This window comes from Mizuhopecten yessoensis, unplaced genomic scaffold, assembly GCF_002113885.1.
Source record: "Mizuhopecten yessoensis strain PY_sf001 unplaced genomic scaffold, ASM211388v2 scaffold8195, whole genome shotgun sequence".
Classification (NCBI taxonomy): domain Eukaryota; kingdom Metazoa; phylum Mollusca; class Bivalvia; order Pectinida; family Pectinidae; genus Mizuhopecten; species Mizuhopecten yessoensis.
In genome coordinates, this window is record NW_018407426.1 from 1,396,839 (window position 1) to 1,417,285 (window position 20,447).

General features: G+C 37.2%; 2 protein-coding genes across 5 annotated transcripts in view; one reads left to right on the plus strand and one right to left on the minus strand.

Moving 5' to 3' along the window:
- The window catches only part of LOC110455279 (rootletin-like), a 128,856-nt gene that overhangs the window by 97,222 nt on the left and 11,187 nt on the right, over positions 1–20,447 (minus strand). For 2 of the 4 annotated variants that reach the window (XM_021505304.1, XM_021505303.1), the window contains exon 1: positions 17,393–18,819. The exons of 1 other annotated variant lie outside the window; for it this stretch is intronic. In XM_021505304.1, coding sequence (XP_021360979.1) covers positions 17,393–18,373 — 981 coding nt within the window. In that variant the 5' untranslated portion in view covers positions 18,374–18,819. Of the gene's footprint in view, positions 1–155; positions 237–17,392; positions 18,820–20,447 lie in introns of those variants that run through there. One more of the 4 variants, XM_021505308.1, reaches the window with a different exon arrangement.
- LOC110455281 (peroxisome biogenesis factor 2-like) overlaps positions 486–20,447 on the plus strand; it is a 44,292-nt gene continuing 24,330 nt past the window's right edge. The window contains exons 1-3 of the mRNA XM_021505311.1: positions 486–557; positions 1,879–1,956; positions 3,731–3,793. Coding sequence (XP_021360986.1) covers positions 507–557; positions 1,879–1,956; positions 3,731–3,793 — 192 coding nt within the window. The 5' untranslated portion in view covers positions 486–506. The remainder of the gene's footprint in view (positions 558–1,878; positions 1,957–3,730; positions 3,794–20,447) is intronic.

Genomic DNA, 20,447 nt, shown 5'->3' on the forward strand with positions numbered 1-20,447 from the left:
AGCCACCTAAAATCACCCCATAAACTTGCAATTTTGACCTCGAATTCATTACAAAAATCGTTATTTTGTAAGATTTGCACAAGCATGATAAAATGCGACTTGTAACAATGTAATTAAAGGGCTGAAATGCCCCATCTCTAAAAATATTTACTCACCCCGAGGATAGCAGACGCTTTTTCCTCGTCACCAAGTTCGTACAGATAATGTCACCTCCTAGACTGAAGAGCGCATGACAGGTGTTGTGTTACGATTAATTTGATTGGCTTATTTGTCCGAACGAATTTATTTAGTTTTAAATATAAAAATATGTAATTAAGAAAGTATATGATTATTTTTATATATTTCGTCCAAATTATATAGACAATACATCTAATCAAATACACGTATAAGTTATTTGGACTATGCCCGGTGCTATCACTGCTTAAACGTGTCAAGACCTGCATGAAGATATTGACCAATCACATATATTTTTACAAACGAGCACTTGGCGCGGTAGATAAACAAATATGGCGACTACCAGGAAGGAGACACCCATTCCTGCCCTTCGCGTCAGCCAGGTTTGTAAGCTCTGTGTGAAATGTATTTGTTTTTAGAATCGATCCGCATAAACCCCTTGCTATATAGTAAATACATTACGCACTGTCAAAGCATTAATATGACTCCGTATACTCGAAAACAGTATAAGGAACTGCTTCATATAAAACACGTGTTGTAAGTTGACATTATTGTTAGAAACCGTTATTCATTTATTGTAATGACAATTTGATATATATGTTACTGGTTGATAACGTGTTGTGCTCGAGACATGGTTATTTATACATAATAGTATATAAGATACAGATTGGACTACATGTATTTGTATGTACTAACACATCGAAGACGAATTTGCTGCAGTATGTATGTTGTTTTGACCTACTGTACATGTGTATACTGTACTCAAACAGTGTTAGGGGTTTACACGGCGAGAAACTTTTGACAGGCGTCGCAGTCGGCAAAATCATGTCCGATAGAAGAAAAAAAGCCGACCAGCAGCCTCTTATGTTATAGGAGTATAGTGTATATAGAGTGATCTTAGACTTTTCCAGGGTTTAGATCAACACCCAGCCTTGTATTATATTTGAAACATTGAAATAACATTTGTTTTTGGATGAAACAGAGATTATGTCTGCCTAAGTCTATTTTGTGTAGATATAGACAGATAATATTGAAAGATTGTTGCCAGAAATAGTTATTGACACATCTGTTATTAGTTGTTATATTAATCCCTACACATACGGATTGGTTCAAACATACCGTTTACTGTATAACAAATACTTAGATCTATCTGTGCAATTCTGTATATGATACACATTGGACTATTACAATTGTTCACAAAATATTGAAAATTACATTGATATGAATTGGAACTCCGGGTTATAACAGTTTCGTATTATTACTGCCCATGAATCACAGACAATGTTGTTATATATGCAGGGACTGGCTGAAATTAAGTTTATATATTTAAATTTTGTCCTTAATAAATGTGTCCCCATCACATTTTTAAGCCAAAATAAATTGGGACATAAAACAGGTCAATAGATGTTTAGGAGGCACCAATGTTCTTCATGTCTAATTGCAGTAAAAAGGATAAAAGAGGAATAAGAAAATAATAAATTGTAAGGTGACCCAGTTCAATACTTGCTACCAGGTATCTTACAACAATGTTTTAATGATAAAATTAAAGAAATTGAAGCTAGAAATATTCATGGAATAATCCTGTTTAAACATCTACGAGCACTGATCATGAAGAGCCCTGCTTATGGAGAAACAAGTGAATATAAAGAAAGAGTTGTTCCCCTTCACTGATTTAATGAATGCTTGCTTTATTGATTGTTTCAGCTGGATGCTGCAGAACTTGACAATGAAGTTATCTCCCTTGTCAAGAGTCAGTTGATGCAATTGTTCAAATACCATCAGGTAATAAATGGATTTTATGATTAAACTATTTCTTTTTCTTTTTATAAAAGAAAGTTAAAATATTGAACAAATTCCTTGCTGTCCGAGCTTGTTGTCATTGTTTAAGAATCTGTCAGAAGGCTGAGTGAGGGAGTAAGTCTCTCAGCTTAATGAAGGAGTTAGTTTGTAGGCTGAGTTAAATATAAGGGAGTTAGCATGTTTGCGGAGTAAGGGAGTTAGCCTGTAAGCTTAGAATAGGGATTCGCCTGTAGCCTGAGTAAGTGAGCTTATGAAGCCTGTAGGGTGAGTGAGGAAGTTAACCTGTAGGCTGAGTAAGGTGTTAGCCTTAGGTTGAGTTAGGGAGTTGGCCTGTAGGCTGGGTAAAGGGGTTAGCCATGTAGGCTGAGTGAGGGGTTAGCCTGTAGGCTGAGTAAGAGTGGGGGTGGTATGAAGGCTAAGTGATGAAGGAGTTAGCCTGTAGCCTGAGTGAGAGAGCTTGTGGAAGCCTGTAAGGTGAGTGAAGGGGTTAGCCCTGTAGGCTGAGTGAAAGGGTTAGCCCTGTAGGCTGAGTGAAGGGGTTAGCCTGTAAGGTGAGTGAAGGGGTTAGCCTGTAAGCTGAGTGAAGGGGTTAGCCCTGTAGGCTGAGTGAAGGGGTTAGCCCTGTAGGCTGAGTGAAGGTGTTAGCCTTAGGTTGAGTTAGGGAGTTGGCCTGTAGGCTGAGTGAAGGGGTTAGCCCTGTAGGCTGAGTGAAGGGGTTAGCCTGTAAGTTAAGTAAGAGTGGGGGTGGTATGAAGGCAAAGTGATGAAGGAGTTAGCCTGTAGCCTGAGTGAGAGAGCTTGTGGAGGCCTGTAGCATGAGTGAAGGGGTTAGCTCTGTAAGCTGAATGAAGGGGTTAGCCTGTGGGTTGAGTGAAGGGATTAGCCCTGTAGGCTGAGTGACGAGGTTAGCCCTGTAAGCTGAGTGAAGGGGTTAGTCTGTAAGCTGAGTGAAAGGGTTAGTCATGTAGGGTGAGTGAAGGGGTTAGCCTGTGGGTTGAGTGAAGGGATTAGCCCTGTAGGCTGAGTGAAGGGGTTAGCCCTGTAAGCTGAGTGAAGGGGTTAGTCTGTAAGCTGAGTGAAAGGGTTAGTCATGTAGGGTGAGTGAAGGGGTTAGCCCTGTAGGCTGAGTGAAGGGGTAAGCCCTGTATGCTGAGTGAAGGGGTTAGTCTGTAAGTTGAGTGAAGGGGTTAGCCCTGTAAGCTGAGTGAAGGGGTTAGCCTGTGGGTTGAGTGAAGGGGTTAGCCCTGTAGGCTGAGTGAAGGGGTAAGCCCTGTAGGCTGAGTGAAGGGGTAGGCCCTGTATGCTGAGTGAAGGGGTTAGTCTGTAAGTTGAGTGAAGGGTTTAGACATGTAGGGTGAGTGAGGGGTTAGCCTGTAGGGTGAGCGAAGGGGTTAGCCATGTAGGCTGAGTGAGGGGTTAGCCTGTAGGGTGAGTGAGGGGTTAGCCTATACTATAGGGTGAGTGAAGGGGTTAGCCTGTTGGCTGAGTAATGTAAGCATGTAGACTGAGTGAAGCATAAGACTATTCTCTGTATGAAGGGAGTAAACTGGAACGATTGTAAGAAAGAACATTTAGTAACAGTGCAAAAAATCTGCATCAAAGATTATTCCTACAGCTTTTGGCGCTTACAGGGGTATACCTTCTTCATTTTCTGAATATTATATCTATATCAATGTTTGCTTAATTTTACATAAACATTCAGTTTATTGACCAATGTTTGATACCATATATAAAAATACTTTCCCTGAACTTTCAGACAAACACACTTGTGAAGTATGGACCAGAGGTGGACGCTCTTCTCAAAATCCTCATTTGGAAGGTAAGACAATAATTTTGGGGTATACATTGGTATATATACATAAGTCCCCCGAAGAGTTGTTAAGCCACGAAAGACCTTGAGAATCAGTCTTCTTATGATTTTTCATTTTTTTTTAAATTTTCCTGTCACACAGACTTTAATCTAATTTTATCACATAATAGGCCTGTTATCCGGTGAATTTGTCTGTGTAATATTGTTACATATGCCACTAGTGTAATATACCCTGGAGCGTTTTTCATTGGGTGTGCCAGTCAGAAATCAATTGTGACGTCATAATATCGACAATGACCTGACGTCATAAATTGTGAATGGCGCAACAAAATGGCTGTCTCCGTTTGATTAAGCCCTCTACATTTTGGTTTTAAAACCTGTCAAAATGTAAGTTTTCTGAGTTATGTGATAAAAAGTATCTTTAATTTGTTTTCATTTCATATGAGCTTTTATGAAACTTGTCTTGAAGTTTTAACTTTTGCTCGCAAAAATAAAAAAACTCTTAATACTCAATTCATAAAATCTCATATGAAATGAAAACTCATTTAAGCTCCTATATTTCATATTTATAAATATATATATATACTGTACATGTTTAACAAAAATGGTACCTAGACCAGCTACAGTATATACTTAAGGTGTTATACTATACTTAGGAACACTGCAGCACTCCAAGTATAATTATATTAATAATAATAATGATAAACTTTATTTATTGAAGATAAAAAACCTGTTTAGCAAAGCTAATCTTTCACAGGGTCCTCTGATAGTAAAAGGGTTAGTTAAAATCATGAAATAATATGATCAAAACGTAATTATTATCTTATGAATAGAAGGTTTACAGTTTTGTTATAAAAACAAACTAATATGAATGTGAAAGCCACTTTATTGAGGTGTATGTTGTTTCAACTGACCATTGGGTAGCTGGTCAAATAAACACTGGACAGTAGATCTAAGCCCATTGAAGTCATGTATGTAAATATTATGCGTACAGAGTATACATAAGTATTTGTAGATTGGAATCGTCCTGATATGTGATCAGGTGTGTGTATAACCTTGTTTGACACTGGGTAGTATTTCCAATGGTTCTGTGTACAGTGTTAACATTGGCAGTGAACAGTGCATGGTTACTCTACAGGTCCTGCTGAATTGTCAGAAGGGGTGGTCACTCTAAACAGGTTTTATTATTGTGAAAAAGGAATGATCTGTCAAGATAGAATCTTGTCTGATGGGAGAAGAGCTGATAAAATGGCTGGTCTCTCAAAACAGAATCTACTGTACATAGAAAAGGGCTGTGGTCTCTTTAGAAAGGTTTTACTGTACTGACAAAATGGCTGGTCTCTCAAAACAGAATCTACTGTACATAGAAAAGGGCTGTGGTCTCTTTAGAAAGGTTTTACTGTACTGACAAAATGGCTGGTCTCTCAAAACAGAATCTACTGTACATAGAAAAGGGCTGTGGTCTCTTTAGAAAGGTTTTACTGTACTGACAAAATGGCTGGTCTCTCAAAACAGAATCTACTGTACATAGAAAAGGGCTGTGGTCTCTTTAGAAAGGTTTTACTGTACTGACAAAATGGCTGGTTTCTCAAAACAGAATCTACCGTACTGACAAAAGGGCTGTGGTCTCTTTAGAAAGGTGTTACTGTACTGACAAACTGGCTGGTCTCTCAAAACAGAATCTACTGTACTGACAAAATGGCGGTGGTCTCTTCAGAAAGGTTTTACTGTACTGACAAAATGGCTGGTCTCTTAAAACAGAATCTACTGTACTGACAAAAGGGCTTTGGTCTCTTTTAGAAAGGTTTTACTGTACTGACAAAATGGCTGATCTCTCAAAACAGAATATACCGTACTGACAAAAGGGCTGTGGTCTCTTTAGAAAGGTTTCACTGTACTGACAAAAGTTCTTTGGTTTCTTTAGAAAGGTTTTACTGTACTGACAAAATGGCTGTGGTCTCTTTAGAAAGGTTTTACTGTACTGACAAAATGGCTGTGGTCTCTTTAGAAAGGTTTTACTGTACTGACAAAATGGCTGTGGTCTCTTTTAAAAGGTTTTACTGTACTGACAAAATGGCTGTGGTCTCTTTTAGAAAGGTTTTACTGTACTGACAAAATGGCTGATCTCTCAAAACAGAATATACCGTACTGACAAAAGGGCTGTGGTCTCTTTAGAAAGGTTTTACTGTACTGACAAAAGGGCTTTGGTCTCTTTAGAAAGGTTTTACTGTACTGACAAAAGGGCTTTGGTCTCTTTAGAAAGGTTTTACTGTACTGACAAAATGGCTTTGGTCTCTTTAGAAAGGTTTTACTGTACTGACAAAATGGCTGTTCTCTCAAAACAGAATCTACTGTACTGACAAAATTGCTTTGGTCTCTTTAGAAAGGTTTAACTGTACTGACAAAATGGCTGGTCTCTCAAAACAGAATCTACTGTACTGACAAAATTGCTTTGGTCTCTTTAGAAAGGTTTAACTGTACTGACAAAATGGCTGGTCTCTCAAAACAGAATCTACTGTACTGACAAAAGGACTGTGGTCTCTTTAAAAAGATCCACTACACTGACAGATCTGTGTCAGCAATCTTGTCCAGTAGTCCAATTTTACTGTACAGACTAAAGTGGTGCTCTCTCAAGACAGGTTTACAGTATTAACAGAAGTTGTGAAGTTCTTGACAGATTTTACTTTACAGAATGAAGGGGCAATCATTCTAACCTTACTGTTTTACCACTGACCAAAAGGATGTTGTCTTTATATGTTCTACTACCATACTACTTGTCTCATAATCCCATATACCAGATAATTACAAATCTTAAGAGATCATCATAAGATCTTTCTTCATTAACATTACAATATAGAATCACTCTAACATCAAGAATTACCAGAACTTCCTACATTTACTTATATATCATAATGGGTATACATAGTTGTTTTATAATCAGGAGGCTGTTTCTCGACAGGTAATCCCTACAACAATGTTTCAGATCATTTGGTTTACTTTATACTCAATACAGGACATAACTTAATGTTGTGTTGTAACAAAACGTTTAAAAACATAATTTAAATGTCACAAGAGAGCAAGTACAATATTAATGAAAACATTTCAATATGTGCAACGTATTTTATGAGTCAAACAGTGTTTTTGAAAAAGACAGAAACAACATATACACAGCAACACAATAAATAAAACTTGTAACAGTAAAATGCAGTCTTTATATCACAGAGAAAATCCAGGAATCGATGTTAATTAAACTCAGGAATATTAATAGGAGAAATTATGTTTAAGGGTATAAAACCAAATTTTTACACAGTAGGAACACTGGAAACAACAGCACGTGTGATATTTAGTAACAAGTATGACCACAATACCTGTATGGTGTGTATACATGTATGGTGTATATACCTGTATGGTGTGTACACCTGTATGGTGTGTATACCTGTATTGTGTGTATACCTGTATGGTGTGTATACATGTATGGTGTGTATACCTGTATGGTGTGTATACCTGTATGGTGTGTATACATTTATGGTGTGTATACCTGTATTGCGTGTATACCTGTATGGTGTGTATTCATGTATGGTGTGTATACCCGTATGGTGTGTATACATGTTTGGTGTGTACACATGTATGGGGTGTACACATGTATGGTGTGTAAACATGTATGGTGTGTACACATGAATGGTGTGTACACATGTATGGTGTGTAAACATGTATGGTGTGTACACCTGTATGTGTATACCTGTATGGTGGGTATACCTGTATGACTGACATCCCTAGTACGTATACATGTATGGTGTGTTTACCTGTATGACTGACATCCCTAGTACGTATACATGTATGGGGTGTACACATGTATGGTGTGTACACCTGTATGTGTATACCTGTATGGTGTGTATACATGTATGGTGTGTATACCTGTATGACTGACATCCATAGTATGTATACATGTATGGTAGTATACCTGTATGACCGACATATATATAGTATGTATACCTGTATGATAAGTTTACCTGTATGACTGACTTGTATACCTGTATTACTAACATGTATATTAGTATTATTAGTATACTTGTAAGACTAACATGTATACATGTATGGTGTGTATATCTGTATGACAATTATTATACGATACATGTACTGTATGAAAAGAATACATGTAGATGTGTAATCAGTTTGATTATTCATGTATATTGAATAGATACTGTATGATAAGTATACCTGTATGGTATGAATATATACCTGTATGATATGTTAATAGTATATTATATAATATAATATACAATTTTAAAATAGATTGCCAGGAAAAAAACTTGTACTGGAGATGATATTATATTGGAATTATTTGAATTTCTTACATAGTAATTTGACTGTTATATTGTATGATTTTTCATTTGTTATGGAGCATTATTCGGGGACGGGAATTTATTTCTGTGACAAGTCATACTCAGATACTTGGTTCTATCACCTGTTAATTATAATGTTTGTATTGCCATACATGAAGTGAAGAGATTAAGGACATATTGGACAGTAAGTAAGGTCCTCTCCAACGTTATACACATTGACATGTTAATTCATTCACCCCTGGAGACACGTTTGAACTCTTCCAATTCAAACATTGGAATAGTTCATTATAACATTTCAGGGGTGAATGAGTTGAGGTGCAGTACAAAACCCATGTGTGCCTCAGCATTCCTACCTGTTTACTGGTGGCAGCACCATGCAACTTCCTCTGTAAAAATAGTTTGTCACATGCATGAAATAAAACTGCAAAAACAGCTTATATGAGTGGAAGTAGAGGATGAATCAGCAGGTAACATTTCAAACTGGTCTGCCTAATCTCCATAGTTAATACCTGAGTTGCCAGCTCATCAGAAAATAATACATTGTTGATTTGAACTACTTCTCTGCCCGTACTGGCTTGTATTTGTACCCTTAGATACCAAATCTGGGCTGCTGGAATGACAAAACGGGGTCATACAGTCTGGTTAGAGGTCAATTATAGTCTGGTCATTGATCGGGTGATAGGTCATATGATCAGGTCACCGGTCATACAATCAGGTCATCGGTCTACAATCAGGTCACAGTCATACAATTGGGACACAGGTCACACAATCAGGTCACAGGTCATACAATCAGGTCACATGTCATTGCAATCAGGTCAAGGGGCATACAATCAGGTCACAGGTCATAACAATCAGGTCACAGGGCATACAATCAGGACACGGAGCATACAATCAGGACACAGGTCACACAATTAGGTCACAGGTCATTCTATAAGGTCACAGGTCATTACATGTACCACCCTCAGTGAGTCAGGCAATTTTGTACATAGTGTACTTTGTTGTCCAATTTTTTGCTTCATATCTGTTAAGTGACTTCCTTTCTACATACGAATATATCCGCTTATGTCTGTATCAAATAATATCTCCTATGTCTGTAAAAGGTGTAGTAACATTATCCTGTTTATATATGGAGTAACAATATCATGTCGTTTTAGTAAAAAATTATGGTATAAAATTGTCATGTTGTCATCACAATGGCAAAACCTAAAAATTAGATTTTTAAGCATCATGTTAGTCCACACAAGTACATAACTCTTCTTGTATAATTTTCTAACCAAATGCATGAAAAATTAAGGTTAAACCAAAACAAATGGCTATCAAGTATATTTTATAAGTTATTAATTTGGGTATACCATGAGAAAGAGGTCAGCCATTCTGATTTATATTTATGTTATCAGGTCAAATCTCCAGCTACAGGTACACATTAGCATTCATGAAGGCCTGATGTGACCCTTATTAATTAAAATCAATTATAAAACATGCATATATATACATTAATTAGATATATCTGTCCTCTAATGTCTCGATACGTATTGTGGCTTTGTTACAGGGACATTCTCATACTGTCCAAAGTACTGTACTTTGGACATGTGTGTATCAGCAATAAACCAGTATGTACAAGTAACCAAGTTCTTTGTCATGGTCTATTAAAGAGATATTTACCTCAGGTACTTTATCTTTAAATATTAGACACGGTTACACTCTATCATTCCAAGACACTATTGTTTTACGATGAATTCAGTGCTCACAACTTATTGGAATACTTGCTTAAGTACAGATCACATAATATAAGAAATAATCAATGGAAAATCTGAATAAAAACCCCAGTACTGTACTAAAAAAATATATACAAATTCACATTAAAGGGAAATAACTCTGTCACACAGTTTTTTAGCCTGGTACGTACATCACTTCAGACATAATCTCTGTGGGCTCTGACATCCAATGAAAATTGATTTTCTATTTCCAAACACCTTCTACCTTATAATTCAGTAAAGCATCTGTCATTCGTCTGTTAACATTTCTTAAAACAGCTTCTTCTAAAGGACTAAAAGACCTAGGGTCTAGAAGCTGCTACTTCTGAAGAAGTGCTGTAAAGTTTCCTCAGATAAATGACTTTGACTAAACTTTCAAAGTTACATGGTTCAAATGTGCTCAATAGCGCTGTAGAGCCTTAATGCTGTAGTAGTGTGTTGAAGTTGAAGATCTTGTTGCGGTCAAATTTTTTAAGAAATTTGTCAATTTAAGTTACATAAGGTCTAGGTTCGTGATATATAGGCAGTAGCTTTGTGGGGTAAACTACTTTAAACTTTCCTCAATTAATTCACTTTTACCTACTTTGAAAGTCACCAGGGTCAGAAATGTTAAAAACTTCAAACATTATTATGGAAAAAGTCAGGAGGTCGAGAGCAACGATACATTGGTGTTATAAGGACTGCAGTCCAGTTTTGCACATCTTTCTTTTTTCTGATATCAACTTTAAGCATCACCATTATGCAAATTACAGGTCAGAAAAAATGTTCAGTGGTTAAGCTTATGTGATCTAAGTGTAAAATTATGCTAACATGAACCTTACATATGACGACAGCCCAGGTGAGAACTGCAGGCCCTCTTGGCCTGTTGTTTCTTCTTTTTGTCTTGTTTGTACATTTCAATTCTTGGAAATATTAAACTTTTGAAATTTGAAAATATTACATTGATAATTCAGAAACATTTCCGGGTCGTAATTATTGAGCATTATTTATGTACCGGCATAATGATTTCAATAAAAGGTGGTCTGGCGTTAATAATTCATGTCTAGCACGTATCATTGTGAAGGAAATCGCTGATCCCTATTACACTTCACACTGTTTGGACATTATCTTGTATAGGGCCCAATTGGTCTGGTGTTCTTGTTGGATGAATGTCAATATGGAAAATATAGAAGACCTCACATGACATTTGACTTCATATGACCTTTGACATGTATGAGATAGATATAGTGACCTTTGACCTTTGACCTATTGTATAAAATTTGGTATTATTGTATATGTATATATATGTAACTGAAATAAGGTCTATTAAGGCAAGCCTGGGCTCTGGAATCAGTATTTTGGCCCTATCAGAATACCTTTCATGATAGATTTTCGGTTTTGTGACAGTGTGTATAATGATATGTACTCTTCACACACATTTCTGTAGCGAACAAATCTGTCAACACCTTTTCTGTCCCCACCTGTATGGCTTACCTGTTAAATACAGGTGCCAATATATATTTAACAGGTTATTCTGTATCTTTTACCTTCTACAGTTGTACTGCTATCGTTATTTCAAATTCAATATGAAACATGTTGATGTACATTTGGAGGCCACCCGAGGGAAATCTGTGTGTACATAAAGAGGCCACCTGTGGGGACATTGCTATTCAAATATAGAAGCCACCCCTGGGGAGTCTGTATACATATATAGAGGCCTAGGCCACCCTTGGGGAGTCTGTATACATATATAGAGGCCTAGGCCACCCCTGGGGAGTCTGTATACATATATAGAGGCCTAGGCCACCCTTGGGGAGATCTGCATGTAAATCTATAGAGGCCTTAAAATTTAAGGCCCCCATTGTGTGTGCATGTAAAAGGGGCCACCCTACGGAGATTTAAACATACTGTACATAAAATAGAGGCCTGCATTATACTGATGAGACCTGTATCTGTGTGAAGAGGGCATCACTATAGACAGGGTGTTATTGTAGACAGTCACTCATTCTAGATGGGGTGACCTTCACCTTTGCCTGTATTATCATGAATATAACTACAGATTATTTCAAACCTAACTGTAGGGGATGTCGTCACAGCATTAATACCAAGCATTGTTTGTGAAAATCAATAAGGTTCCACGATTATTATGGTGCATCCTCTTTCATTGATCTTATTAACAAAAATATGCCGAGTCAGCAAATATTGACGTTTAGTGGTTTTGTTTGGAAATAATGATGATAAACAGCTATGGGCACTGAGAACTTATGACAATGGAGTTATAAACATTCTGTCACACACGTCGGCACATATTTATGTCAATGAGATGGTAAAATTGTTGATTTTTTTTCCTATGAAGACTTGCATGATGTTGCCAGAAATGGCATTCTCCTTCAATGAAATCTGTATTTTTCTTTAAATTGTATAAACATTATATACAATCTTAACAAATCAACGATGACCTAGACCAACACTTTTATTCATCTTCCTTGACCTTTATTCCAGAACTGTTACCTTGGCTTTAAAATACATATGCTTTTATAATAAGGTCAGATGATGAGGCTTAACATTTTTGGTAAGTTTTGCATGCTCTTCTTATAATTAAATTAATTTCAAAAATATGTAAATTGTTTCATAGTAGTTTGATTGATTGAAAACAAAATGGCCACTCTGCAGGGAATACTAGGCTTTTGAAACTACACTTACAAACACTTTAACAGTGACTAATTGAGTTAAGATGTCTGCATTATTTAAAAAAAAAAATTTGCCTGCAGTATATAAAGAAGAGAGGAATAGTCCATGGATCAATAAATTTGATGAGAGGAATGTGATTTAAGTACCTGACACCTCACATTCCATGATACCTACATACCTACATACCAGTACCTACCAGGTCCCATCTTATCCCTTATACATGTATACGTAGTATGCTTAGTAGTTTGTAAATTCTGAGACGGGCCAAGACTGTCGGAGACAAATTTGGCAACCATTAAAAAATCAATTGAGATGCAGACACTCAGTATATACCAAGATACAGTTAAGACAAATAATGAAGATTTTGTTTTACCCCCCACAACGAAGTTAGGGAGAGTATTTTCAAAATATTTATCCGTAAAAAATCTCTATTTCTAAGAAACCAGCAAAAAGTTACCAATGATAAAATATGTTCTTGAAGAGTAATGGATAACAGAAGCATTAACGTAGTCTGGTATAAAAATGAAACCCAAAGGCAGTTTAAATTGACCTTCTTTAACTCATTCACCCCTGTAATTTCATAATGAACTATTCCAACCTTTGAATTGGAAGAGTCCATATATGTCTTCAGGGGTAAATGAGTAAAGTTTGGCTTCTGGTGTGGTCACTATGGTCACTATAGACAGGTTGTAATCTGAGATTGACTTCAGATTTACTACAAGATTTATTATGTACACAGCAGCATGAGGATCAATACCCCTAGCTGACCTTTGCCCTCCGGTACCTGGACATGAAATATTCATGCCACTCTACTATAGGGACATTAAAAGTGTAGTTTTGTAGTAACAGTCCAGCACTAATTATGTATATATACAGTCAGGTGGTACAGCATATAGTCAGCAAGTCGACTACGTCTGCTCCGCTGGTATTTAGGATCCCGGTACCACTGCCAAATTCATCGGAAACTTTTATTCTGTTATTAGTATAGCTTTTATAAATCATTTCTGGAAAGGAAATCTTGTTTTGTGGAAATAATAAAAATGGAGAGAAAAAGCGAAAAAAATCAACAGTGATCTGAGTGAAAAAATGTAATCGACCGGACCAGGTTTGGAACCATGGATCTGCAATACTGACAAACTAACCTACTGAGCTACCTCACTCACAGGTCAACATTAATTAGGACAATAGGTTTCCAAAACGAAAATAAGGCAAGGTTAATAAACGTACGGTAATCTGTCGAGGAATCATCTAGATTTTGCTTGCAGTTGGACTGCAGTGATCCTTCAAACTTGAAATGCTAAAACTTCACGAACTTGCAGGTTTCAAAATTCTCATCTGTTGCCTGTTTTATAGCAGACTGATATGAAACCCAGTAGTAGCTCATAGTGGAGAATATGTTCGTAAATGACTGGTTTCATACCATTATAAATGTTACATGTAAACTTGCGTTCAGAACAAAGTCATTCACTAAATGGTGAATCAGCCATTTTGTGGGAACAAGGTTGTGTTTTCTATGGTTACTATTTCAATAAGGCAAATTAACCATTAGGCCTATTAATTAATTTTTACTGCCGATAAACTTTCTGGTTCTGATTATAGCTGATAATTACAGTGGCCCACAAGACCATGATTTTAATTTGAATTAACTGAAAATGGAAATTGAAAAGAAAAATAAATAAATAATGGATGTATGTTTTGTGAAACATCGAACCATTTTTACATTCCATAGATATTCTTGTTTTTGTGAAACTTGGTCTGGAGTTATAAGATAATCTTGGATTACTAAACCTCCGTGGATCTCACAGATTATCAATAACTTACATTATTCAGTTACATGATGGTTGATTGCATTTTTTTATGAACTTCCTTGTGGCACTTTAAAGATTAAACAGCTAGAATGACTCTGAGATGCAGGAATTATCATGTGTATTGTTTGGACTTGTGGGTAGGATTTACAATGTTTATTACGGTACCGTTGGGACTAGTTATAGGACCGTGTATTCTGTGTAGAGACCTTTTCGTGTGACAATATTCATGTTTTATGTATGTGTTGGGCTTCAGTGCCCATGTTTACACCTGCTCTGCCGCCTTACCGGCACTGCGGGCATTTATCACCTCATATGTTACTTCTATATATGTATATTCTCAAATCAAAAGGAGATCTAAATGATATTTTATTGGTTTAGCAGTGCAACCATTTCAAGTACCTTACCTGCTTTTAAACTAATTTTGTATTAAATTCATTTACATTTATTATTATTACACACACCCTGCAATTAAGTTGGGAGGGGGGGGCAGGGTATACTGGAGCCAGGTTGTCTGTCTGTCTTTTTGTCCATTATTGTTCACACTTCTCCTCTCAAATTAATGCACCAATTTCAACTCATTCACCCCAGGAGACATATTTGAACTCTTCCAATACAAAGGTTGGAATAGTTCATTATGAAATGTCATGGGTGAATGACTCAGTTAAGGATACTTTGTACACAGAACCTTCCAAATATATGGAACTATGCCCCCTTTTTAACAAAAATATTTGCACTATACCTGACCTCAAGCACTGCACCAATTTGAGTGATATCCTTGGTTTACATAAGACTGCAATCAAGGGGTTGTGAATAAAATATCAAAATAAGAACTGCCTCACCAATAATGGAAAACATCATTATTTTTAATGTTACAGAAAACCTGCTTTTTGTTCCTATTGAGTTATATTACTGTATTAATATCTATCTTGTTGTTCTAACTCCATAGAGATCATAAATGGGACCAAAATGATTAGAAACATTAGATGCCATTGTGGTGCTCTGTCTTATTAGCCTGGTATTATAGAAACATTTTGTGATCACTAGATTCCTTGCCTATTAATTGCCTTAAGTAACAAATACAACGATTCATGTTGATACACATTAAATGGGTTCCAGCCATCACCACCTGTGGCTAATATCGGATCATTAAATGTAATACTCCATCAATTGATTTTACCTATGAATTAATGTATCTGATTCAGGAGATTCCTATTAGGCCAAAACAAGTGTATGTGTGTTTCAGGTGACATGACTGAAAAAATAGGGTAGGACAGTAGGGATTTAATTTAATTTTATTATTATATTATTTAACCCTTACATCCCTATGTAACTTTAGTAGACTCTACCATGCATTGATCTGGATGTGACCATTATGGTCTACAGTGGTGAAAAGTTTAAGGGAGGGGGCCAATTTAAGAAATTACGAAAATCCCCAAAGATTTAGAACATACTGTATTCATTATTCTTTTATTTAGGTCTTGTAAATAATAATATGGTATTTAAATTTGGTTTTGATACCTACATATGAAATAAAGAGGTGTCATAAAAATGCTTATGAGTTTTTCGGCATTTGAGTGAGATAAAATTGTTTGTGAAAGAGGTAAAAATAAGGGTCGATCAGGGTAGCTGAAAATATCAAATTTTCTTTTGGCTTTACATATATAAGAGGTCAAGGCTGACAGTTGTGATTGAGTTATTGTCACCCTGGTAAGTTACTAGCCTCTTCCAACTTACTTAGCTAGGGAGAGTTTATCTTTAGCTAAGTCTATAAAGTGCCAGATGAGTAATCCATAGGTCCCTAGTTCGACTCCTAGCTGAGGCATTGAAAACATAATGACCTCCGTTACATTGGACACCCATTTCACCCAGTAAAAATTGACAAAATTAGTAAGTAGTATTTTACAAGAATTACTGTGACCCCTGGAAGACTCTGGAGAAGCCCTTTCCTGGACGGGAAATATGTTGCTATGGTAAATTACTTGCTGCTTCCAATCAACTATGCTAGGTAGAACTTCTCCTAAACTTATTCAAAAGAGAGTATGACTAATAAACAAGAGATCCTAAGTTCAACCCCTAGCAAGGTCAAGGCTGACAGTTGTGATAGAGACATGATCTATACGACAGTTGAAGGTTGACAGTTGTAGTTGAGTTATGATCTATAAATGGTCAAGGCTGACAGTTGTGATGGAGACATGATCTGTAAAAAGTCAAGGCTGAATGTTGTGATAGAGTTATTATCTTTACAAGGTCAAGTCTGACAGTTGTGATGGAGACATAATATATACAAGGTCAAAGCTGACAGTTGTGATGGAGACATGATCTTTACAAGGTCAAGTCTGACAGTTGTGATGGAGACATAATATATACAAGGTCAAGGTTGAAAGTTGTGATCGAGACATGATCTGTACAAAGGTCAAGGCTGACAGTTGTGATGGAGTATGATCTGCACAAGGTCAAGGATTACTGTTGTGATGGAAACATTATCTGTACAAGGTCAAGGCTGACAGATAGAGACATGATCTGTACAAAGGTCAAGGCTGACTTGTTATGGAGACATGATCTGTACAAGGTCAAGTCTGACAGTTGTGATGGAGACATACTCTGTACAAAGGTCAAGGTTGACAGTTGTGATGGAGACATACTCTGTACAGAGGTCAAGGTTGACAGTTGTAATGGAGACATACTCTGTACAAAGGTCAAGGCTGACAGTTGTGATGGAGACATTATCTATATAAGGTTAAGTCTGACAGTTGTGATGGAGACATCTATACAAGGTAAAGGCTGACAGTTGTGAAGGAGACATTATCTATGCAAGGTCAAGTCTGACAATTGTGATGGAGACATAATGTATACAAGGTCAAGGCTGACAGTTGTGATGGAGACATGATCTATACAAGGTCAAGGCTGAGGTAACATGTTAATATTTTGATCTGTATGCTTAGCTGTTGATGGAACATGTCAAAGTCCATTCACTTATATGTGGATGCAGTATTTAGTAACCAAGGTAACATAATACTGTAGGAGAAAACTTACATGTCTCTCATCATCGTCAAGGTAATATCCTAAAGGACTGCTGCTGTTCGGAAGGTCCATGTACATTTTGTACCCGATCGGTCGGCCCACCATCGTGTAGGGTGTCATGCTCTTCTTTTGTGTGTACGACCTTGGCTGTGTATACTTTGACCTTAGAGAGTCAAATTTAGATCCAGGAGGAGACACGTCACGAGAATGGGGTCGATAGCCAGCCCTATAGAGCTGTCCGAATCTGGCGTTGACATCAGTGAAGATGTCACTAACTATAGATGACTGACCATCATCATGGAAACCTAGCATCAGCTCGTCTGTGGATGTGCTCTGACGTTTTGTCACGTTCTTAGCAGACGGCAGGTCATGGAAACCTTCCTCATCCAATTCATTCTCTTTGAAGTTGACATTTTCATCGTCACTAACACTACCTATGTTTTCATCACTGTCACTGTCTTTATCAATGTATTTATCCTCATCATCAGCCTCCTTACCAATATTTTCATCACTGTCACTGTCTTTATCATCATCTTTATCCTCATCATCAGCCTCCTTACTTTCACTTTGAGGCTTTGTCTCTATATCACTGAGAGCATCTAAGAACTCACCTTGTCCAGAGTGCTCCTGTTCATCGATAACTTCAGGAACAATTTGCTGGGATATTTGATCACCAGTAGTTTCTAATTTGTCTACCTTTTCTGAGGTCATCATTTCACCTTTGACCTCTTCTTCCATGCCCTCCACATCAATGATGTCCACATCCTGTTTAGGTATGATGTAGTCTAGTTCCTCCTCAGTGACCGCCACTGCATCCACAAAATCTCGAGAATCTTCCATATCCTCCACTCCGTCCCCCTCACTCCTGTTCTGACTGACCTCTCCCTCTGGCCCCTGATTTCCAGGGGTGAGGCTGTGTTCCTCATCCCCAGGGGGAAGACCATCCACACTGGACCCATCCAGAGACTCTCCGTTGGTTTTGTTTACATCCATACTTTCACTTCCTGTACAATCCACGTGTTGGCTGTTATTGTCAAATACACTGTCTCACCTGTCGGTGATGTCACACCTGGACAAGTGATTGTTCCCCTGAGGATCCTGATGTGTGGAAGGAGAAGGACCTGACCCCTGACACCGAGGTACCTACGGATGGTGGGGGTTACCTGTCCGTGTTACAGCGGTAACTCATAAAACACCTGTTGCTACACCTGAGATTGTTGGTACTGCATACCTGGTCGGGTCCAGAGACTGGGAGGAGGTGGAGCAGGTGGGGATAACTGATGTTGGTTCCTGGGGAGGGTACTCCGATGGTATCACAGGGGTACAGGGGTGCTCCTGGTCTTGTAATAATATTCTACAGAAGCCTTACTCATGGCTTAATGCCAGCTATACCGGCAGTATACAAACACACACTTCCCCGGCATGTCAGGTCGGACCTCCGTTTTTACTAGTCACAATCTATACTGTTCATTGATTTTCTTCCTAGTGCATTTACTACATATCCTGGGGAGGGGGCACATTGGGGGAACAGCCACTACTGCATTACTTTCTCTTTATTGACGTGAAGATTTTCAGATATTCGGATTAATTTTTATATTGGTGACATCAATAAAATAAGTAATCATTCCATCGGTTTTTAATCGCATAGGTCTTTAGTCGTTAACAATGGGTATTTGTTTTGTCAAAAAATGATAAGAATAGGTTAATTTTATGTTTACCTATTTGAATTTGCCAGACTATAGGACATTATACTAACTCCGATATTATATGATTTAACGTAGCCGGTCTAAGCTCATTTGGGATTTAAATGTCCAAGTGCTTTCACAACACATTACTAAAGTCAATCAGCTAAACTTTAAACCTGGACGAGTTCTAAGGTTTCTCCCAGCGATAAATTGCCACATTTACCTGTCCGTGCCCATGTTAATTGACGAGTAATACGCACAGGTATTAAAACTGGGGCATTTACGTGAAGATTAACAATACTGTTTTGTATTTATCCATTACATTAATGCAGAAAAGGAAGTGAAAAAATCATGTTGGTTATGTTCAATAATGATTGTAAAATGTTTAAATAACTGATTTTATTAATATGTTTATAAAATATAAAGAACTTGTTTTTGAAGGAATTGTTTTATGGACATACTTGTGCAGTTTGTGGTGTTATCTGGAAGATAAAATTCTCAACTACTCTTTATAACCTCTAACTGCAACAAGAGTAAGAATAATGCATGGCCAGACATGTAATTCATTTAAAAGTTAAATCTGCTTCTGAGTAAATTCAACCTTTGTTGTGCCTAAGCAGAGTGTCACGATTACTCGCCATATAGGTAGCGATGTATTTACTTGTGAAAAGGTATTTATGTAGTAAACTACTGTTAACCCTTTCACCCCTTTGTAACTTTAATAAACTCTACCATGCATAGATCTGGATAAGTCCATTATGGTCTATAGTGGTGAAAGGGTTAAAGAAAATACATATGTAGTTATTACTATTGCTACTGTTATACTAGGAGTGGAAAAATGCACAGCCAGACAAGGATTTGAACCTGTGACCTCACAAACTCTAGACAGACACTACCATTTGTGCTATCTGGTCGCTGGCAAACAACCCAGTACAGTTCTGCTATATCCTCTCTCCTTTTTCTAAGTCTTCGCTCTCGAAGACATCACTACAACCCCCACAGCAATAATTTTGTAATATGAGCAGAAAAAATGCACAGCCAGACTGGGATTCGAAAGCACTACTAAAACTCTGGGCAGGCATTATACCAATTGAGCTTCCTGGTTGCCATTGATTGATCAATTCCAGTTCCCCTGCACAGTGAGATAGTGATGACAAGAATACGATGTTATGTGTATATATATATGGTCTGACAAAATTGCTTTAGAAAGTATTTGAAAAGGAAATCAGTTATTTATAACAGGTGTGTAAGTGCAATGTATTCCAATCCTTATTATGGGACGACCACACAATATTTTAATTTCAACAAGATGAATAATATTTTTAATCCTTTTATGTTGCATATAAGCAAATGGGAAAACTTATTTAAATTTAAATAATGAG